The 22,783-nt window shown below is 50.9% G+C and overlaps 1 protein-coding gene across 1 annotated transcript in view; it reads left to right on the top strand.

Moving 5' to 3' along the window:
• LOC311124538 (serine/threonine-protein kinase SMG1-like) overlaps nt 1-22,405 on the top strand; it is a gene marked incomplete at its 3' end in the record, with an annotated part of 68,988 nt that extends 46,583 nt beyond the window's left edge. The window contains exons 34-51 of the mRNA XM_084198660.1: nt 2,527-2,775; nt 3,595-3,775; nt 4,920-5,081; nt 5,360-5,589; nt 6,721-6,875; nt 9,357-9,579; nt 11,795-12,041; nt 12,301-12,371; nt 12,655-12,813; nt 13,341-13,592; nt 14,812-14,950; nt 15,103-15,212; nt 15,982-16,200; nt 17,061-17,254; nt 19,329-19,501; nt 21,053-21,332; nt 21,705-21,977; nt 22,171-22,405. Coding sequence (XP_084054786.1) covers nt 2,527-2,775; nt 3,595-3,775; nt 4,920-5,081; nt 5,360-5,589; nt 6,721-6,875; nt 9,357-9,579; nt 11,795-12,041; nt 12,301-12,371; nt 12,655-12,813; nt 13,341-13,592; nt 14,812-14,950; nt 15,103-15,212; nt 15,982-16,200; nt 17,061-17,254; nt 19,329-19,501; nt 21,053-21,332; nt 21,705-21,977; nt 22,171-22,405 — 3,552 coding nt within the window. The remainder of the gene's footprint in view (nt 1-2,526; nt 2,776-3,594; nt 3,776-4,919; nt 5,082-5,359; nt 5,590-6,720; nt 6,876-9,356; nt 9,580-11,794; nt 12,042-12,300; nt 12,372-12,654; nt 12,814-13,340; nt 13,593-14,811; nt 14,951-15,102; nt 15,213-15,981; nt 16,201-17,060; nt 17,255-19,328; nt 19,502-21,052; nt 21,333-21,704; nt 21,978-22,170) is intronic.
• Between the last annotated feature and the right edge of the window lie 378 nt (nt 22,406-22,783).

Raw genomic sequence — 22,783 nt, 5'->3', positions numbered from 1 at the left:
ACATTCTCTCTACCTCTTTTAGACTCTCTGTCGTCTTTCCTTGATTCCTGACATTCTCTCTACCTCTTTTAGACTCTCTGTCGTCTTTCCTTGATTCCTGACATTCTCTCTACCTCTTTTAGACTCTCTGTCGTCTTTCCTTGATTCCTGACATTCTCTCTACCTCTTTTAGACTCTGTCGTCTTTCCTTGATTCCTGACAAATCTCATCTCCTCGTCTCCTCAACTGTATTGGTGGAGAAGGTCCAAGGTCCCTCCCTTCAGACCTTCTCTTCCAATGTGTTTTGAGAAGGGATGGGATGAGAAGACTAGAGGACTGCGTCTATTAAAAAAGAACCTGTTACTCTGGCTGGATCCCAAATCACCTCCCTTCCCTCGCCCCTCTGTTTACGTGCTCCTCCCCCATGTGCACAAGTGTCCCAAAGCTGAGAGAGTGAAACATGGAATGTGTGGGAGCTAATTAAGACCCTCAGATAGCCACTTCCACGAGTCTGACACGCTTCCGGCTTCAGAGCAAAGTGGTTTCCCATAACGCACCACATATGTTTTTGGGGCAATTTTTAGGCAATTTCACCAAAATAATTGCGGCATGCCTAATTATATGTCTGATTTCGAGGCTTGACACTTAAAACAAATGAAATACCTCCCGAATGATGTTTAACTGTTACTGAGGTTTATACACTGCTCAAAAAAATAAAGGGAACACTTAAACAACACAATGTAACTCCAAGTCAATCACACTTCTGTGAAATCAAACTGTCCACTTAGGAAGCAACACTGATTGACAATACATTTCACATGCTGTTGTGCAAATGGAATAGACAACAGGTGGAAATTATAGGCAATTAGCAAGACACCCCCAATAAAGGACTGTTTTTGCAGGTGGTGACCACAGACCACTTCTCAGACCACTTCCTATGCTTTCTGGCTGATGTTTTGGTCACTTTTGAATGCTGGCGGTGCTTTCACTCTAGTGGTAGCATGAGACGGAGTCTACAACCCACACAAGTGGCTCAGGTAGTGCAGCTCATCCAGGATGGCACATCAATGCGAGCTGTGGCAAGAAGGTTTGCTGTGTCTGTTAGCGTAGTGTCCAGAGCATGGAGGCGCTACCAGGAGACAGGCCAGTACATCAGGAGACGTGGAGGAGGCCGTAGGAGGGCAACAACCAAGCAGCAGGACCGCTACCTCCGCCTTTGTGCAAGGAGGAGCAGGAGGAGCACTGCCAGAGCCCTGCAAAATGACCTCCAGCAGGCCACAAATGTGCACGTGTCTGCTCAAACGGTCAGAAACAGACTCCATGAGGGTGGTATGAGGGCCCGACGTCCACAGGTGGGGGTTGTGCTTACAGCCCAACACCATGCAGGACGTTTGGCATTTGCCAGAGAACACCAAGATTGGCAAATTCGCCACTGGCGCCCTGTGCTCTTCACAGATGAAAGCAGGTTCACACTGAGCACGTGACAGAGTCTGGAGACGCCTTGGAGAATGTTCTGCTGCCTGCAACATCCTCCAGCATGACCGGTTTGGCGGTGGGTCAGTCATGGTGTGGAGTGGCATTTCTTTGGGGGGCCGCACAGCCCTCCATGTGCTCGCCAGAGGTAGCCTGACTGCCATTAGGTACCGAGATGAGATCCTCAGACCCCTTGTGAGACCATATGCTGGTGCGGTTGGCCCTGGGTTCCTCCTAATGCAAGACAATGCTAGACCTCATGTGGCTGGAGTGTGTCAGCAGTTCCTGCAAGAGGAAGGCATTGATGCTATGGACTGGCCTGCCCATTCCCCAGACCTGAATCCAATTGAGCACATCTGGGACATCATGTCTCACTCCATCCACCAACGCCACGTTGCACCACAGACTGTCCAGGAGTTGGCGGATGCTTTAGTCCAGGTCTGGGAGGAGATCCCTCAGGAGACCATCCGCCACCTCATCAGGAGCATGCCCAGGCATTGTAGGGAGGTCATACAGGCACGTGGAGGCCACACACACTACTGAACCTCATTTTGACTTGTTTTAAGGACATTACATCAAAGTTGGATCAGCCAAGTAGTGTGGTTTTCCACTTTAATTTTGAGGGTGACTCCAAATCCAGACCTCCCATGGGTTGATACATTTGATTTCCATTGATAATTTGTGTGATTTTGTTGTCAGCACATTCAACTATGTAAAGAAGTATTTAATAAGATTATTTAATTCATTCAGATCTAGGATGTGTTATTTTAGTGTTCCCTTTATTTTTTTGAGCAGTGTATCTTGTAAAACGACAGGGGGGATTTGTTAATTAGAGTTTCATACTCTTTTTATTATTTTAAAGGGAAACATGAATTGCATCATTCAAGTCAGGAGTGTGTCTTGAAATTGATGGGTTTATTTATCGCCTCGCCACTCTGGAAGTCACCCTCTGAGTTTCCTCAGCAACACGTGACAACGGAGGGCCCTCCAACCGAGTTGGTTTGGGATTCACCGTCTGCCTGCTATCATAATAACTCTAACTCTCCCCCTCCCTCCCTCCCTCCCTCCCTCCAGGATGAGGACATGGCCCTGCAGCAGGAGGAAGATGAGGAGGATGACATGGTGGATGTGATCTGGAGGCAGCTGCTGTCTGCCTGTCCCTGGCTGGAGGAGCAGGGGGAGGTGGAGGGGGTCCAGGGTGGGGGTAGTGGGGTGATGGAGGGTCTGATCCGGGTCTGGAGGAGGGTGGTGGACCGGATCTTCAGCCTCTACAGGGTCTCCTGCAGGGCCTACTTCACCTTCCTCAAACTCAACGCTGGACAGGTGGGTGGAACTCACTCTCTCTCGTGGGTGGACTGGGACTGGCAGGGGGGACTGGGAGTGGTTAGTCTGGGACTATTTCTATGGGGATTTTCCATTGAGCGTGCTTTTTAGTCCGGGACTAAGCTTAATCTGGGCTCCTGAGTGGCGCAGTGGTCTAAGGCACTGCATCTCAGTGCTTGAGGCATCACTACAAACCCTGGTTCGATTCCAGGCTGTATCACAACCGGCCGTGATTGGGAGTCCCATAGGGCGGCGCACAATTGGCCCAGCGTCGTCCGGGTTTGGCCGGTGTAGGCCGTCATTGTAAATAAGAATTTGTTCTTAACTGACTTGCCTAGTTAAATAAAGGTAAAATAAATAAAATGTGTCCAGGAAACTGGCCCTACGAGTACTTGTCTGTAAGATTAATCTTAAAAAGTAGAATTTATGTTGGTCTGGATACATGCTAGAATATTCTCAGCCCGGTATTGCTATTCACTTCACTATGTTTCTATTCATCTAGGACTTGAGGAAGTTTGGGACATTGTAGGAGATGCCATCTCTTATAGCCTTTTCACTTTCACTGCATCTCCTTGCCCTCCCTCCATCCATCTCTCTCTCCTTGCCCTCCCGCCATCTCTTCATCCATCCATCTCTCCTTGCCCTCCCTCCATCCATCTCTCCCGCCATCTCTTCATTCATCCATCTCTCCCTCCATCTCTCCATCCATCTCTCCTTGCCCTCCATCCATCCATCTCTTCATCCATCCATCCATCTCTCCTTGCCCTGCCCTCATCCATCTCTTCATCCATCCATCCATGTCTCTTCTTCCTCCATCAGGTACCCATCGATGAGGATGACCCCAAGCTGCTGCTGACCAATCAGAACAGCAAGCAGAGCAACGATGACATCATCGTCATGGCGACGCTGCGGTTGCTACGGCTGCTGGTGAAGCACGCCGGGGAGCTGAGGGAGGGGCTTGAGCTTGGCCTCGCCTCTACCCCCACCGCCCCCTGGAGAGGTAACACTCACACCCCCACTGTCCCCTGGAGAGGTAACACTCACACCTCCACTGTCCCCAGGAGAGGTAACACTCACACCTCCACTGTCCCCTGGAGAGGTAACACTCACACCTCCACTGTCCCCTGGAGAGGTAACACTCACACCTCCACTGTCCCCAGGAGAGGTAACACTCACACCTCCACTGTCCCCTGGAGAGGTAACACTCACACCTCCACTGTCCCCTGGAGAGGTAACACTCACACCTCCACTGTCCCCAGGAGAGGTAACACTCACACCTCCACTGTCCCCTGGAGAGGTAACACTCACACCTCCACTGTCCCCTGGAGAGGTAACACTCACACCTCCACTGTCCCCTGGAGAGGTAACACTCACACCTCCACTGTCCCCAGGAGAGGTAACACTCACACCTCCACTGTCCCCAGGAGAGGTAACACTCACACCTCCACTGTCCCCTGGAGAGGTAACACTCACACCTCCACTGTCCCCAGGAGAGGTAACACTCACACCTCCACTGTCCCCAGGAGAGGTAACACTCACACCTCCACTGTCCCCTGGAGAGGTAACACTCACACCTCCACTGTCCCCAGGAGAGGTAACACTCACACCTCCACTGTCCCCAGGAGAGGTAACACTCACACCTCCACTGTCCCCAGGAGAGGTAACACTCACACCTCCACTGTCCCCTGGAGAGGTAACACTCACACCCCCACTGTCCCCAGGAGAGGTAACACTCACACCTCCACTGTCCCCAGGAGAGGTAACACTCACACCTCCACTGTCCCCAGGAGAGGTAACACTCACACCTCCACTGTCCCCTGGAGAGGTAACACTCACACCTCCACTGTCCCCAGGAGCGGTAACACTCACACCTCCACTGTCCCCAGGAGAGGTAACACTCACACCTCCACTGTCCCCTGGAGAGGTAACACTCACACCTCCACTGTCCCCAGGAGAGGTAACACACAGAGGGAGCTCTCTGTTCTGATGTGTCCACATTGGAGGCTCCTACTGTTACAATCTAGAAACGAATTTATATTTATTAAACTGACATTCTAGTATTAAGACCTAGAACACTTTACGGAGAGATTTGAGAGACCTTTGCTACCGTTTCTGTCTCCTGCTAATTGTCTCTCCCCCCCCAGGCATCATCCCCCAGCTGTTCTCTCGTCTGAACCACCCAGAGGCTTACATCAGACAGAGCATCTGTAGTCTGCTGTGCCGCGTTGCCCAGGACTCACCACACCTCATCCTGTACCCTGCTATAGTAGGATCACTGTCTCTGGGAGGAGACGCACAGCACGCAGGTACATTCACTCACTCTCACACTCTCTCACTCACTCATTTACATTTTAGTCATTTAGCAGACGCTCTTATCCAGAGCGACTTACAGGAGCAATTAGGGTTAAGTGCCTTGCTCAAGGGCACATCGACAGATTTTTCACCTAGTCGGCTCGGGGATTAGAACCAGCGACCTTTCGGTTACTGACACAAAGCTCTTAACCACTAAGCTACCTGCCGCCCCCACTGTGTGTGTTGACAGGTACTCTGTTACTCTCAACTCACCATCAAATTTGTCTCCCAGGTAACAAGCTCCCAGCGGCCCTGCCCACCTTCCTGGGCGGCATGCAGGGGGAGGGGCTGTGTGAGGAAGGGGAGGGGGCACTGGGCAGTAACCCCGCCTCCCAGGAGGAAGATGGGCGGGGCGAGGAGTTTCCTGCACTGTGTTCCAGCCAGGACCAGGCCATGATGCATGACTGCTACAGCAAGATAGTGGACAAGCTGTCTGCAGCCAACCCCACTATGGTGTTACAGGTAAATACTTCCCCCTACCACAACCCCACAATGGTGTTACAGGTAAATACTTCCCCCTACCACAACCCCACCATGGTGTTACAGGTAAATACTTCCCCCTACCACAACCCCACTATGGTGTTACAGGTAAATACTTTCCCTTACCACAACCCCACCATGGTGTTACAGGTAAATACTTCCCCCTACTGCAACCCCACTATGGTGTTACAGGTAAATACTTCCCCCTACCACAACCCCACCATGGTGTTACAGGTAAATACTTCCCCCTACCACAACCCCACCATGGTGTTACAGGTAAATACTTCCCCCTACTACTGGTGTTATAGCTAAATACCTCCCCCCTACTACTGGTGTTACAGCTAAATGCTTCCCCTCATTACTGGTGTTACAGTTCATTATGCCCCCTAGTCCTAGCTAGCTCCCCACTCATGCTGCACATAATTATACACTCTTGAATAATGTTACACAGCATGTAGACATTTCGAAACGGTTAATGAATTAACTGTCCATACAGGCTACAACTATTTCCAAAGCAAGAGGATAATTTAACCCCATAGTTAGCTAGCTATTAAACAACATTCAGCATTCAAAGAAAGCTAACTTTCCTCAGTTCACTACCCTAGACCCTTATTTGTGATAATATGCCAACCATAATGTAAAATATGCTGTTTTCAAAGCTGATTGTCACCAAACACTTTCATTCGCTGGGTTAAATGATTTTTCTTTCCCTCGGCGAACTGACTATGCATCTCCGTGCATCGTGACTTGTGAATGACCGCAGTCTTCTTAAAGAGACGGCACGTATTTAAGAGAAGAAATGCAACTCTTATGAAGAATATTTAGAACTGTTATTATTCAGAAACACAAAATACTGTCAAATACCATCATACTGTCTAAAATGAGACTAATATCGAGATATGACATTTTGGCCGTATCGCCCAGCCCAGCTTGTGTCTTGTGGGGGACCTGGGAGTCTTGTGGGGGACCTGGGAGTCTTGTGGGGGACCTGGGAGTCTTGTGGGGGACCTGGGAGTCTTGTGGGGGACCTGGGAGTCTTGTGGGGACCTGGGAGTCTTGTGGGGACCTGTGCTAACCAAGTGTGACTTTGTGTGTCCGTCCGTGGGTCCCCAGGTGCAGATGCTGGTGGGAGAGCTGCGCCGCGTGACACTGCTGTGGGATGAGTTGTGGCTGGGGGTCCTGCAGCAGCAACACATGCACGTCCTGCGCAGGATACAGCAGCTGGAGGACGAGGTCAAGAGAGTGCAGAACAACAACACACTACGCAAGTGAGTCTCTCACACACAGGACCCACACACTCAGGGCCCACCCACTCAGGGCCCACACACACAGGGCCCACACACTCAGGGCCCACCCATACAGGGCCCACACACTCAGGACCCACACACTCAGGGCCCACCCACTCAGGGCCCACCCACTCAGGGCCCACACACTCAGGGCCCACACAACACACACTACTAGGATACATGATGAATCTCAAACGCATGTTTCAGAATGACCTAACTCCAGTCACAAAACAATCACTTATACACATAAGTAGCAGAATAGTGTGTCATGGCCTGTGTGGTCCAGTGGTTAACGCTGTGGCCCCTGTCTCTGGTACTGTATAGTCTAGGCTGCCAGAGGTTAGTCCCTGTCTGGTACTGTATAGTCTAGGCTGCCAGAGGTTAGTCCCTGTCTGGTACTGTATAGTCTAGGCTGCCAGAGATTAGTCCCTGTCTGGTACTGTATAGTCTAGGCTGCCAGAGGTTAGTCCCTGTCTGGTACTGTATAGTCTAGGCTGCCAGAGGTTAGTCCCTGTCTGGTACTGTATAGTCTAGGCTGCCAGAGGTTAGTCCCTGTCTGGTACTGTATAGTCTAGGCTGCCAGAGGTTAGTCCCTGTCTCTGGTACTGTATAGTCTAGGCTGCCAGAGGTTAGTCCCTGTCTGGTACTGTATAGTCTAGGCTGCCAGAGGTTAGTCCCTGTCTGGTACTGTATAGTCTAGGCTGCCAGAGGTTAGTCCCTGTCTGGTACTGTATAGTCTAGGCTGCCAGAGGTTAGTCCCTGTCTGGTACTGTATAGTCTAGGCTGCCAGAGGTTAGTCCCTGTCTGGTACTGTATAGTCTAGGCTGCCAGAGGTTAGTCCCTGTCTCTGGTACTGTATAGTCTAGGCTGCCAGAGGTTAGTCCCTGTCTCTGGTACTGTATAGTCTAGGCTGCCAGAGGTTAGTCCCTGTCTGGTACTGTATAGTCTAGGCTGCCAGAGGTAGTCCCTGTCTCTGGTACTGTATAGTCTAGGCTGCCAGAGGTTAGTCCCTGTCTCTGGTACTGTATAGTCTAGGCTGCCAGAGGTTAGTCCCTGTCTGGTACTGTATAGTCTAGGCTGCCAGAGGTTAGTCCCTGTCTGGTACTGTATAGTCTAGGCTGCCAGAGGTTAGTCCCTGTCTGGTACTGTATAGTCTAGGCTGCCAGAGGTTAGTCCCTGTCTGGTACTGTATAGTCTAGGCTGCCAGAGGTTAGTCCCTGTCTGGTACTGTATAGTCTAGGCTGCCAGAGGTTAGTCCCTGTCTGGTACTGTATAGTCTAGGCTGCCAGAGGTTAGTCCCTGTCTGGTACTGTATAGTCTAGGCTGCCAGAGGTTAGTCCCTGTCTGGTACTGTATAGTCTAGGCTGCCAGAGGTTAGTCCCTGTCTCTGGTACTGTATAGTCTAGGCTGCCAGAGGTTAGTCCCTGTCTGGTACTGTATAGTCTAGGCTGCCAGAGGTTAGTCCCTGTCTGGTACTGTATAGTCTAGGCTGCCAGAGGTTAGTCCCTGTCTGGTACTATATAGTCTAGGCTGCCAGAGGTTAGTCCCTGTCTGGTACTGTATAGTCTAGGCTGCCAGAGGTTAGTCCCTGTCTGGTACTGTATAGTCTAGGCTGGCAGAGGTTAGTCCCTGTCTGGTACTGTATAGTCTAGGCTGCCAGAGGTTAGTCCCTGTCTCTGGTACTGTATAGTCTAGGCTGCCAGAGGTTAGTCCCTGTCTGGTACTGTATAGTCTAGGCTGCCAGAGGTTAGTCCCTGTCTCTGGTACTGTATAGTCTAGGCTGCCAGAGGTTAGTCCCTGTCTCTGGTACTGTATAGTCTAGGCTGCCAGAGGTTAGTCCCTGTCTGGTACTGTATAGTCTAGGCTGCCAGAGGTTAGTCCCTGTCTGGTACTGTATAGTCTAGGCTGCCAGAGGTTAGTCCCTGTCTCTGGTACTGTATAGTCTAGGCTGCCAGAGGTTAGTCCCTGTCTGGTACTGTATAGTCTAGGCTGCCAGAGGTTAGTCCCTGTCTGGTACTGTATAGTCTAGGCTGCCAGAGGTTAGTCCCTGTCTGGTACTGTATAGTCTAGGCTGCCAGAGGTTAGTCCCTGTCTGGTACTGTATAGTCTAGGCTGCCAGAGGTTAGTCCCTGTCTCTGGTACTGTATAGTCTAGGCTGCCAGAGGTTAGTCCCTGTCTGGTACTGTATAGTCTAGGCTGCCAGAGGTTAGTCCCTGTCTCTGGTACTGTATAGTCTAGGCTGCCAGAGGTTAGTCCCTGTCTGGTACTGTATAGTCTAGGCTGCCAGAGGTTAGTCCCTGTCTGGTACTGTATAGTCTAGGCTGCCAGAGGTTATGGGATCCATTCTGACCCTCTGCACTTTTCACTTCTTTTGTTTTGTCCTCTTCACTGTCCTGTCTCAACATATATGTTTAAACCTTATTAAAGGCAGATAGATAAACAGTGTGTCTTCCCCTCTGTCAGGGAGGAGAAGGTAGCCATCATGCGTGAGAAGCACTCCGCTCTGATGCGTCCCGTAGTGTTCGCGCTGGACCATGTGAGGAGCATCACCACCACGCCCGCCGAGACCCCCCACGAGACCTGGTTCCAGCAGACCTACGGGGACCCCATCACCTCGGCCCTGGGGAGACTGAAGAGCCCTCCCAACCCGGCCAACCCGGCCAGCAGCTGGGTCCCATTCAAACAGGTAGGGCCAGGACCGTGGGTGGGGGTGTGTTTGTTCCGTGAGGGTGTAGGGTGAAGTTGCCCCCCCTTTGCATTTTCCCCCACTAATGGTTAAAGGTAGACTCAGCGAGATGGCGTTAACACGAACAGCACCGCAGATATTGAGATATCTAGCTAATGACAAATACTCTTCAAATAGGTAACTGTACAAAATAAAATGCTCATATTGACAAAGACAACATTAACATTAAAAAGACGAGAGCTAAATTCAGCAGGCTGGCTAGCTAGCTAGCTACCATGTCTTGTTTTGGCTGACTGTCTACTCAGCTTGTTATCAAAACCAAAGTTAATTTCAGACTCATCTTATCCATCAGAACAAATACTCTAAAATGGCAATATTATAATTACCAACATAAAAACATTGTTATACAGTTTCTTAACTTAATGTTGCTGTCCTGATCTCAATGACAGAGCTGTCAACTTGTTAGAAACCTTTCAGGTCCAGTGAAGGCCAGGTGCCTCCCTGGGGTAGCATTCACTTTCAGTCACAGTGCCAAAACTCAACATTTGCTCCATCCTGCCAATGATGCATTGGCGTCAGTTGTTACTATGGCAATTCAAGATGGCGCTACCATGCTGTTAGCTTCTGAACAAACAGAGTAAAAACTCACGGACGACTAGAAAAAGCTCAAACCAAGTTTATTCAACCCACTGGGTCATACAGCTGCAAAGACAAACATACAAGTCACACAAGCACATCTTTAAATCTTCCAACTAGGCGGAGTCATCAGAGGTTAGACCCTGTCTGGTAGGCGGAGTCATCAGAGGTTAGACCCTGTCTGGTAGGCGGAGTCATCAGAGGTTAGACCCTGTCTGGTAGGCGGAGTCATCTCCTTGCATGTTTAAGATACAATCCTTCTCTGTCAGGCAGAAACACAGTAGGTTCCTCTTACTGGTGTTGTCATGGCCCTGCCTACGTCTAGAGCTCATGGCCGTGGAAATCTGGCCTGGTGTTGTCATGGCCCTGCCTACGTCTAGAGCTCATGGCCGTGGAAATCTGTGTGTGTGAGAGAGGACTATAATCAGATGGTCTTCGGGGTGAGCCCCTGTGGCCCTCCTCCTCCTCCTCCCAGCAGTGTCTTCTCTCTTCATCTGTTGTACTCCCGAGTGGCGCAGTGGTCTAAGGCACTGCATCGCAGTGCTAGCTGTGCCACTAGAGATCCTGGTTCGAGTCCAGGCTCTGTCGCAGCCGGCCGCAACCGGGAGACCCATGGGCGGCGCACAATTGGTCCAGCGTCGTCCAAGGTAGGGGAGGGTTTGGCCGGCAGGGATGTGGGTTCGTTTCCCACGGAGGGCCAGTATGAAAAAAACTAAAACAACGTATGCATTCACTTACCTGTAAGTCGCTCTGGATAAATCTGTTGACCTTATCTCGAGTTAAGTTCCACATCCATCATGGTCCATGGTTCCTCAGCAGCTGGTCCACCTTATCAAGAACTGAAACTAGACTGTTGCCCTTTGCCTCCCTCCTAAGGAACATTCATATCAACAATAACATATTTGAACAGAATATGAACTTTCTGCATTTCCCCTTTTGTCGCTCAGTCACTCTCCACGTCGCTCAGTCACTCTCCACGTCGCTCAGTCACTCTCCACGTCGCTCAGTCACTCTCCACGTCGCTCAGTCACTCTCCACGTCGCTCAGTCACTCTCCACGTCGCTCAGTCACTCGCCACGTCGCTCTCCACGTCACTAAGTCACTCTCCACGTCACTCACACGCCACGTCACTCTCCACACACCTAGTACCTCTTTACCCTTCCTTGACCCCTAACATATACATTCCTTATACATGTAAAGTAGCAATACATTTTAGGATGGTAACATGAATAAATATATCTCAAGCTAGAATCCAACAATACCTCAAATAAACATTGTTCAAGATCCAAATCCCCTAAAAATAGAGATGTTTCTATTTTAAATGCACATGTTTAGTATTAGTGTATTGAAGACCTCGCTTTGCTTTGCTTCCTAAAGTGTTTCCATTCCCTTTAAGATTAGGATTGGGGGAAGGAAGCTGATCCTAGATCTGTGCTTAGGGGAAACTTGACCCTGGTGTGTGAAAGTGCTTTTTGTTTCCATGACTGTCCATGTATCTGTAACCTTTTGAAATGTATACATTTCTGTTGAATGTGATGTGATTTGTGGATTTAAATAGTGTTTAAAATGTGTCTCCTAGATCATGCTGAGTCTTCAGCAGAGGGCTCAGAAGAGGACCAGCTATCTGCTACGTCTGGACCAGATCAGCCCCCGCCTGGCTGCCATGGCGACCACAGAGATGGCGTTGCCGGGCGAGGTGTCGGCGACGGACGCGTTGACCATCCAGAGTGTTGGTAACACCATCACCATCCTGCCAACCAAGACCAAGCCCAAGAAACTACACTTCCTGGGCTCTGACGGACGCAACTACCCTTACCTCTTCAAAGGTAGCTAACAGACACACACTTAGCACACACACACACGTTTACATTTTAGTCATTTAGCAGACGCTCTTATCCAGAGCGACTTACAGTTAGTGAGTGTATACATGGACGCAACTAGCTCTACCAGACAGAACGACCTCCAGGCAGACAACCAGCAGGAATATAAAGCCTGAACCTCATTCTCCTCCCTTCTACCTCCATCCCTCCCTCCTCTCTCGTTCCCTCTCTCTGATTTGACCCTCATCTATTCTCTCTCTTTCAGGTCTGGAGGACCTCCACCTAGATGAGAGAATCATGCAGTTCCTTTCCATAGTCAACACAATGTTCACCAAGGTACGTACGATCGTTCATTGATTAATCATTTAAAGTACAAGGCCGCTCCAGCCAGAGACAACAGTATCGAGAATGGGTCTGTGCGGTTCAGCTGTAAAAAATACACCAAAAATAATAAATAATCTAGTATAATACTTCATTAAAATTGAAGGCTTGTTCCAGTAATGTTTACATAAAGAAAATAAATAAAAAGCTCAACTTCTTCTAGGAAAGACGGACTGTTTTATCTGGTCATACGACTGCTACTGTTTCCTGCATAGTATAAGTCTATGTTCCTCTTTAGGTGAACCAACAGGAGCGCCCCCACTTCCACGCCCGCCACTACTCCGTCACCCCGCTGGGGACGCGCTCAGGTCTCATCCAGTGGGTGGATGGCGCCACGCCGCTGTTTGGCCTCTACAAGCGTTGGCAGCAGAGAGAGGCCGTGCTGCAGGCACAGAAGGTAGTGTGTGTGTGGGTGGAGGTGTGCGTTTGTGAGTTATGTTTTGTAGGAACGTTCTCTGTGAATGTGTAGAGCTCAATAAATACAACATTCAACATTGAAACTATGGCAAAGCCAAACACATTGGTGGGGCCATTGGCAATGAGGCCTCTCTGTACTCCTCTCTCTTCCCTCCCTCCTCGTTCTCCTCTCTCCTCTCTCATCCCTCTCTCCTCTCTCCCACCCTCTCTGTACTCCTCTCTCCTCTCTCATCCCTCCCTCCTCTCTCTCCTCTCTCCCCCCCTCTCTGTACTCCTCTCTCCTCTCATCCCTCCCTCCTCTCTCTCCTCTCATCCCTCTCTCCTCTCTCTCCTCTCTCTCTCCTCTCTCCCCCCTCTCTCATCCCTCCCTCCTCTCTCCTCTCTCCCCCCTCTCTCCTCTCTCTCTCCTCTCTCCCCCTCTCTCATCCCTCCCTCCTCTCTCTCATCTCTCCCCCCCTCTCTGTACTCCTCTCTCTCCCCCGTTCTCCCTCTCCCTCCTCCCCGCAGGCCCAGGATTCGTTCCAGCAGCAGCCCCAGCCCCTCCCTCTGGTCCCACGGCCCAGTGAGCTCTACTACAGCAAGATAGGCCCCGCCCTGAAGGGGGTGGGGCTCAGCCTGGACGTTTCGCGGCGCGATTGGCCGCTCAGCGTGATGAGGGAGGTACTTAAGGAGCTGATGGCGTCCACGCCCCCTAACCTGCTGGCCAAGGAGCTGTGGTGCTCTTGTACCACGCCTAGCGAGTGGTGGAGGGTCACACAGGTGAGGTGGGGTCAGAGGTCATAACAGGGTTTATTGGGGGTCAGTCAATGGTTAGAGGTCACACAGGTGGTGAGGCTTCTTATCCTTGTATCCTTTCCTGAAAAGAACACAAAAGTTGAAAACATGGCGGGAACTAAGATTTGATATAGGATTGTTATGACGAGTTTCTCTGGTATCGAGTACTTCAGGATGTAAGAGAATAGTTACACACTTAGATGGAGAGTTGGTTCAGAGTATTTCATTATTACAGTACCGGATTCACATGAAAAGCGGTACGGCGTAGCCTATTGTCATCTGAATGACAGGCATACACATTCTCTCCGTTTATACACGGCTTTGCAAGCTAATTACATCCAACAGTTGCCAACCATTATTGAGTGTCACTCCCAACAACAATAGTATCACCCTATATGGTATCGTGTTGCACCCTAGTCAGGATATTCCATCACGTACTCCTTCGAAGATTAGCACCAGTGGCCCCCAAGCTATCTTGGCACGCACACCTTCTGGCACCCACCAGTGACAGAAAGAATTACATGGAATGTCCTCATCCTCCCAATCCCCATGCAGCGCATAAGTTCAAAGACATTAACAAATACTGTATAAAAATACGTTTTGTTTATATAAAGGATCCACCCATAGAGTTGGATAGAGGACTCATCTTTGTGTCTGTGTTAATTTCCATAGTAAAAGGTCCTCTATCTTACTCTGTGGATCTACCTGGCTAGGGCTTTCTGACTAGGGCAGATGAAGGAAAGGTCCTCTATCTTACTCTGTGGATCTACCTGGCTAGGGCTTTCTGACTAGGGCAGATGAAGGAAAGGTCCTCTATCTTACTCTGTGGATCTGCCTGGCTAGGGCTTTCTGACTAGGGCAGATGAAGGAAAGGTCCTCTATCTTACTCTGTGGATCTGCCTGGCTAGGGCTTTCTGACTAGGGCAGATGAAGGAAAGGTCCTCTATCTTACTCTGTGGATCTGCCTGGCTAGGGCTTTCTGACTAGGGCAGATGAAGGAAAGGTCCTCTATCTTACTCTGTGGATCTACCTGGCTAGGGCTTTCTGACTAGGGCAGATGAAGGAAAGGAAGCCATGTTGGACTAATATGCTTGGAGAAGTCATAAAATGTTTTTAAAAAATGAAACATTACTGGTGGCTAATTTAATGGTAAATGAACGGTCCTCTCCTCTTCGGCCTGTGCTCCCTCCTCCTCCTCCTACAGTCCTACGCCAGGTCCACTGCTGTGATGTCTATGGTGGGCTACATTATTGGCCTCGGCGACCGTCACCTTGACAATGTGCTGATTGACATGACAACTGGAGAGGTGGTGCACATTGACTACAACGTCTGCTTTGAGAAAGGTAAATAAATTAAGTTATATTTTGAGGTTTGAACAAGCAACCCTCCTGGTTTACACAAGTTGCTCTGTGGATTTCACTGCTGTTTGTCCTACTGGTGTGATGTTTCTCTATCGCTCTCTCTGTGTGTGTTTCTCTGTGTGTGTGGTCTCCAGGGAAGAGCCTGCGTGTACCAGAGAAAGTTCCGTTCCGTATGACCCACAACATAGAGACGGCCCTGGGAGTGACTGGGGTGGAGGGCATCTTCAGACTCTCCTGTGAACAGGTACGCTAGCTAGTGAAACATTCTTTAGACTCTCCTGTGAACAGGTACGCTAGCTAGTGAAACATTCTTCAGACTCTCCTGTGAACAGGCACGCTAGCTAGTGAAACATTCTTTAGACTCTCCTGTGAACAGGCACGCTAGCTAGTGAAACATTCTTTAGACTCTCCTGTGAACAGGTACGCTAGCTAGTGAAACATTCTTTAGACTCTCCTGTGAACAGGTACGCTAGCTAGTGAAACATTCTTCAGACTCTCCTGTGAACAGGTACGCTAGCTAGTGAAACATTCTTCAGACTCTCCTGTGAACAGGTACGCTAGCTAGTGAAACATTCTTTAGACTCTCCTGTGAACAGGCACGCTAGCTAGTGAAACATTCTTCAGACTCTCCTGTGAACAGGCACGCTAGCTAGTGAAACATTCTTTAGACTCTCCTGTGAACAGGTACGCTAGCTAGTGAAACATTCTTTAGACTCTCCTGTGAACAGGTACGCTAGCTAGTGAAACATTTAGGAAATGTCTGTGTCAAAGCTGTGGTGCAGCTCATTTGGATTTCCCGGCTTTGTCGGCTGTTGATCACCCCAAACTTCACTTACAACTTAGTCTTTTTTACTTATAAACATTCCTAAAATGTTCCTGACATATTTGAAGACATTCCTGAAAAGTTTTTTTTCAAACGTTTCTGAAACATGCAAACCATATTCTAATCTTCTCTTTTCTGATTCGTCAGGTGGTCCAGATGATGCTAACCTCTCTCCTCTTTGATTGGTCAGGTGGTTCAGATGATGCGTCGTGGGCGGGAGACGCTGCTGACCCTGCTGGAGGCGTTTGTTTACGACCCACTGGTGGACTGGACGGCCGGGGGGGAGGTGGGCTTCGCCGGGGCCGTGTACGGAGGGGGGGGGCAGCAGGCAGAGAACAAGCAGAGCAAGAGAGAGATGGAGAGAGACATCACACGTTCCCTGTTCTCCTCCCGCGTCGCTGAGATCAAGGTGAGCAGGGAGACGGAGACACATGTAGTCACATGCATCTGTTCCCCTTACCAGATGTTCTGTTTGTAGCTGAAATAACAAGGCAACTTAAATCTTCCTCCCTTCTCCCTCCTTCACTACCTCTCCCCCTCTCTCACCTCCTTTCCTTCCTCCCTCTCCCCCTCTCTCACCTCCTTTCCTTCCTCCCTCTCCTCCTCTCTCACCTCCTTTCCTTCCTCCCCCTCTCTCACCTCCTTTCCTTCCTCCCTCTCCTCCTCTCTCACCTCCTTTCCTTCCTCCCCCTCCCTCCCCTCCTTTCCTTCCTCCCTCTCCCCCTCTCTCACCTCCTTTCCTTCCTCCCTCTCCCCCTCCCTCACCTCCTTTCCTTCCTCCCTCTCCCCCTCCCTCACCTCCTTTCCTTCCTCCCTCTCCCCCTCTCTCACCTCCTTTCCTTCCTCCCTCTCCCCCTCTCTCACCTCCTTTCCTTCCTCCCTCTCCCCCTCTCTCACCTCCTTTCCTTCCTCCCTCTCCCCCTCTCACCTCCTTTCCTTCCTCCCTCTCCCCCTCTCTCACCTCCTTTCCTTCCTCCCTCTCCCCCTCTCTCACCTCCTTTCCTTCCTCCCTCTCCCCCTCTCTCACCTCCTTTCCTTCCTCCCTCTCACCTCCTTTCCTTCCTCCCTCTCTCACCTCCTTTCCTTCCTCCCTCTCTCACCTCCTTTCCTTCCTCCCTCTCTCACCTCCTTTCCTTCCTCCCTCCCTCACCTCCTTTCCTTCCTCCCTCCCTCACCTCCTTTCCTTCCTCCCTCTCCCCCTCTCTCCCCTCCTTTCCTTCCTCCCTCTCCCTCCCCTCCTTTCCTTCCTCCCTCTCCCCCTCCCTCCAGGTGAACTGGTTTAAGAACCGTGAGGAGATGTTGGGCGTCCTGCCCCAGGTGGAGGGGGCGGTGGAAGAGTACATCACCCTGCAGAAGCTGCTCTCTCAGGGGGAGAAGATGACCACCAAGATCCTGGAGGAGATGAGCTTCCTGGAGGGGGCCGAGAGCTGCTCAGACCACCTCATACTTACCCTGGAACACAGGTTGGTTACACCTCTAACCACAGACCACCTCATACTCACCCTGGAACACAGTTATGTAACCCCTGACCTCTAATCCCAGACCACCTCATACTCACCCTGGAACCCAGTTATGTGACCCCTGACCTATGCCATACAGACAGACGTTTGAGTAACTCCCTGGGCTTGTTTGACATTGCAGCCGACAGTGCAGGTGACTGCCTACTGACTGATCTACAAATTACCTCTTAACTACTCAAATCAAATTTTGTCACATTCTTGGTAAACAACCGGTGTAGACAAACTGTGAAATGCTGACTGACAGGTCCTTTTCCAACAGCGCAGAGTTAAAGATAGAAATAGTAACACGAGGAATAAATACACAGTAAATAACAATAAAAAGTACAAATAACATGGCTATATACAGGAAGTAGAATATAACATGGCTATATACAGGAAGTAGAATATAACATGGCTATATACAGGAAGTAGAATATAACATGGCTATATACAGGAAGTAGAATATAACATGGCTATATACAGGAAGTAGAATATAACATGGCTATATACAGGAAGTAGAATATAACATGGCTATATACAGGAAGTAGAATATAACATGGCTATATACAGGAAATAGAATATAACGTGGCTATATACAGGAAGTAGAATATAACGTGGCTATATACAGGAAGTAGAATATAACGTGGCTATATACAGGAAGTAGAATATAACGTGGCTATATACAGGAAGTAGAATATAACGTGGCTATATACAGGAAGTAGAATATAACGTGGCTATATACAGGAAGTAGAATGTAACGTGGCTATATACAGGAAGTAGAATGTAACGTGGCTATATACAGGAAGTAGAATATAACGTGGCTATATACAGGGAGTAGAATATAACGTGGCTATATACAGGGAGTAGAATATAACATGGCTATATACAGGGAGTAGAATATAACATGGCTATATACAGGGAGTAGAATATAACATGACTATAAACAGGGAGTAGAATATAACATGGCTATATACAGGGAGTACCAGTTATGGATACATTTACAATTTGCTCAAGGGCACATTGACAGATTTTTCACCTATTCGGTTTGGGGATTCGAACCAGCGACCTTTCGGTTACTGATCCAACGCTCTCAACCGCTAGGCTACCTGCCACCCTGCTTGGGGGTAGAAGCTGTTCAGGGTCCTGTTGGTTCCAGACTTGGTGCGCTGGTACCGCTTGCCATGCGGTAGCAGAGAGAACAGTCTATGGCTTGGGTGGCTGGAGTCTTTGACAATTGTTTGGGCCTTCCTCTGACACCACCTGGTATAGAGGTCCTGGATGGCAGGAAGCTCAGCCTTCCTCTGACACCACCTGGTATAGAGGTCCTGGATGGCAGGAAGCTTGGCCCCAGTGTTGTACTGGGCCGTACCCTCTGTAGCGCCTTCTAGTCGTGTGCCTTGCAGTTGCCATACCAAACGGTGATGCAGCCAGTCAAGATGCTCTCAATGGTGCAGCTGTAGAACTTTTTGAGGATCTGAGGGCCCATGCCAAATCTTTTCAGCCTCCTGAAGGGGAAGAGGCGCTGTCGTGCCCTCTTCACAACTGTGTGGGTATGTATGGACCATGTTAATTTCTTGTGATGTGGACACCGAGGAACTTGAAGCTCTCGACCCGCTCCACTAAAGTCCCATCAATGTGGATGGGGGCGTGCTCGCCCCTCCGTTTCCTGTAGTCCACGATCATCTCCTTTGTCTTGCTGACGTTGAGGGAGAGGTTGTTGTCCTGGCACCACACTGCCGGGTCTCTGACCTCCTCCCTACAGGCTGTCTCATCGTCGTCTGCGATCAGGCCTACCACCGTCGTGTCGTCAGCGAACTTGATGATGGTGTTGCAGTCGTGCGTGGCCACGCAGTTGTAGATCAGGAAGTCCAGGATCCAGTTGCAGAGGGAGGTGTTCAGTCCCAGGGTCCTTTATTATTTGTAGATCAGGAAGTCGGTCACAATGCAACACAGATTTGATGCTCTTGAACACGGCCCCTCTCTCTCCCCCTCCTCTCTCCTCTTCCTCTCCCCCCCCCCCCCCCCCCCCCCCCCACAGGTACTCTGAGCACACCCAGCTAGCATCTCGTCAGCGTACGGTCCAGGAGTTGATCCAGGGGAAGCAGGGGGACCTGGACCAGTGGATGTCCCAGTACCAAGCAGCCTTCAGCAGCCTGGAGGCCACACAGCTAGCCAGTCTGCTGCAGGACATCAGCAGTCCTATAGACCTGGGTTAGTGTCTGTAGAGGTGGGAGAGGGTGTTCTGTGCAGTCCTATAGACCTGGGTTAGTGTCTGTAGAGGTGGGAGAGGGTGTTCTGTGCAGTCCTATAGACCTGGGTTAGTGTCTGTAGAGGTGGGAGAGGGTGTTCTGTGCAGTCCTATAGACCTGGGTTAGTGTCTGTAGAGGTGGGAGAGGGTGTTCTGTGTGTGGTCACAGCTAGCCAGTCCTATAGACCTGGGTTAGTGTCTGTAGAGGTGGGAGAGGGTGTTCTGTGTGTGGTCACAGCCAGCAGTCCTATAGACCTGGGTTAGTGTCTGTAGAGGTGGGAGAGGGTGTTCTGTGCAGTCCTATAGACCTGGGTTAGTGTCTGTAGAGGTGGGAGAGGGTGTTCTGTGTGTGGGCACAGCTAGCCAGTCCTATAGACCTGGGTTAGTGTCTGTAGAGGTGGGAGAGGGTGTTCTGTGTGTGGGCACAGCTAGCCAGTCCTATAGACCTGGGTTAGTGTCTGTAGAGGTGGGAGAGGGTGTTCTGTGCAGTCCTATAGACCTGGGTTAGTGTCTGTAGAGGTGGGAGAGGGTGTTCTGTGTGTGGGCACAGCTAGCCAGTCCTATAGACCTGGGTTAGTGTCTGTAGAGGTGGGAGAGGGTGTTCTGTGTGTGGGCACAGCTAGCCAGTCCTATAGACCTGGGTTAGTGTCTGTAGAGGTGGGAGAGGGTGTTCTGTGTGTGGTCACAGCTAGCCAGTCCTATAGACCTGGGTTAGTGTCTGTAGAGGTGGGAGAGGGTGTTCTGTGCAGTCCTATAGACCTGGGTTAGTGTCTGTAGAGGTGGGAGAGGGTGTTCTGTGTGTGGTCACAGCTAGCCAGTCCTATAGACCTGGGTTAGTGTCTGTAGAGGTGGGAGAGGGTGTTCTGTGTGTGGTCACAGCTAGCCAGTCCTATAGACCTGGGTTAGTGTCTGTAGAGGTGGGAGAGGGTGTTCTGTGTGTGGGCACAGCTAGCCAGTCCTATAGACCTGGGTTAGTGTCTGTAGAGGTGGGAGAGGGTGTTCTGTGTGTGGTCACAGCTAGCCAGTCCTATAGACCTGGGTTAGTGTCTGTAGAGGTGGGAGAGGGTGTTCTGTGTGTGGGCACAGCTAGCCAGTCCTATAGACCTGGGTTAGTGTCTGTAGAGGTGGGAGAGGGTGTTCTGTGTGTGGGCACAGCTAGCCAGTCCTATAGACCTGGGTTAGTGTCTGTAGAGGTGGGAGAGGGTGTTCTGTGTGTGGTCACAGCTAGCCAGTCCTATAGACCTGGGTTAGTGTCTGTAGAGGTGGGAGAGGGTGTTCTGTGTGTGGGCACAGCTAGCCAGTCCTATAGACCTGGTTAGTGTCTGTAGAGGTGGGAGAGGGTGTTCTGTGTGTGGGCACAGCTAGCCAGTCCTATAGACCTGGGTTAGTGTCTGTAGAGGTGGGAGAGGGTGTTCTGTGTGTGGTCACAGCTAGCCAGCCTGCTGCAGGACATCGGCAGCCCCATCGTTCTGATTGATTTGGCCTAACCCTCTCTCTCTTCCTCCCTCCCCCAGGCCCTCCCAGCTACGTCCCGGCCACAGCCTTCCTGCAGAACGCCGGCCAGGCCCACCTAATCAGCCAGTGCGAGGGCCTGGAGGCTGAGGTGGGCACCCTGCTGCAGCAGCGCCGTGGGGCCCTGCGAGGCTGTCTGGAGCAGCTGCACAGCTATGCCACTGTGGCCCTGCTGTACCCGCGGGCCGTGCTGCTGCGCCACAGGGCCCACCTCTGGAAACAGTGGCTGGAAGAGCTGCTCTGTGACATGACTGTTGACCACTGCCAGCAGATATACAGACAGTGAGTTGGAGTGGACATGTGCTGGCTTTCTCTTCACTTTCTCTCTCTCTTACCGTCTCATGCCATCATGTCTTTCCTTCTCATTCCTCCTCCTCTCTCTGTCCTTTCTCCTTCCTTCACCCCCTCTGTCTCTCTCTCTCTGTCTGCTTCTCTGTCTGTTTCTCTGTCTGCTTCTCTGTCTCTCTCTCTCTGTCTGCTTCTCTGTCTGTTTCTCTGTCTCTGTCTGTTTCTCTGTCAGGTTCCTCTGGGGTTAGCTGGCTCCTTTTCTTGGTATTTCTGTCCGCATCTCTCTTTATTCTAATATTGTATTATTATTTTCATTATTTGATGAATCTGTGCTCCACCTTCCTCTCTAAACTCTCCTCCCTCCAGGTATGAGGTCCAGTTTGCCCCCCAGCCCCCCCTTGCATCGTGCCAGTTCCTGTCCAGTGTTGAGCTGGCCTTGCAGCACCAGGCGTCAGAGACCAACACGCGTGTTCTGCGCCAGGCGGAGCGCGTCAAGGCCGAGGGCGCCACGGTACATGCGTGTGAAGAACAGCTTCAGGAGATAGAGCGTTGCATCAATGTGTTCCTCCTGGAGAATCCAGAGCAGGGCTCTCTCAGCCTGGCCACCATCATCTCATCAGCCCTCTGCGCCCTCACCAGGTCTGTCTATCTGTCTGTGTGCTGGGGATAGACCTGTATATGTGTGTATAACGAGAGTAACCTGATGGTTGAGGGAGCAACTAGTATTCCTGACGTCTTGTGACAGGGTGAGAGTGTGTGGTGGGGGGGATAGAGGGGTGTATGTGTGTCTGGTCCCCCCCTCTCTAAACCTAACGTTCTCTCTCTGGTCCAGGCGTAACCTGGTGATGGAAGGAGCGGCGGCAGCGGCGGGGGGGCAGCTGGTAGAGTTGACGTCTCGTGACGGGGCCTGGTTCCTGGAGGAGCTGTGTTCTATGAGCGGTAACATCACCTCATTGGTTCAGCTGCTGGGGCAGTGTCAGCTCCTCCCACACGATCTGGACCTGCCCTCGCCGCAGGAGACCGCCCAGACCGTCTACCTGGCCAATGCCGTCTACACCTGTCTACAGGTACGGGTGGAAGGGGGGTGGAAGCCTGTGTGTGGTGGGGGATAGAGGTGTGTAGTGGGGGATAGAGAGGTGGGTGGTGGGGGATAGAGAGGTGTGTGGTGGGGGATAGAGAGGTGTGTGGTGGGGGATAGAGAGGTGTGTGGTGGGGGATAGAGAGGTGTGTGGTGGGGGATAGAGAGGTGTGTGGTGGGGGATGGAGAGGTGTGTGTGGTGGGGGATAGAGAGGTGTGTGGTGGGGGATAGAGAGGTGTGTGGTGGGGGATAGAGAGGTGTGTAGTGGGGGATAGAGAGGTGTGTAGTGGGGGATAGAGAGGTGTGTAGTGGGGGATAGAGAGGTGTGTAGTGGGGGATAGAGAGGTGTGTAGTGGGGGATAGAGA

This window comes from Coregonus lavaretus, assembly GCF_964263955.1.
Source record: "Coregonus lavaretus genome assembly, contig: HAP1_SCAFFOLD_2871, whole genome shotgun sequence".
Classification (NCBI taxonomy): domain Eukaryota; kingdom Metazoa; phylum Chordata; class Actinopteri; order Salmoniformes; family Salmonidae; genus Coregonus; species Coregonus lavaretus.
The sequence above is the reverse complement of the archived record's forward strand: the minus strand, read 5'-3'. Positions and strand labels throughout refer to the sequence as shown.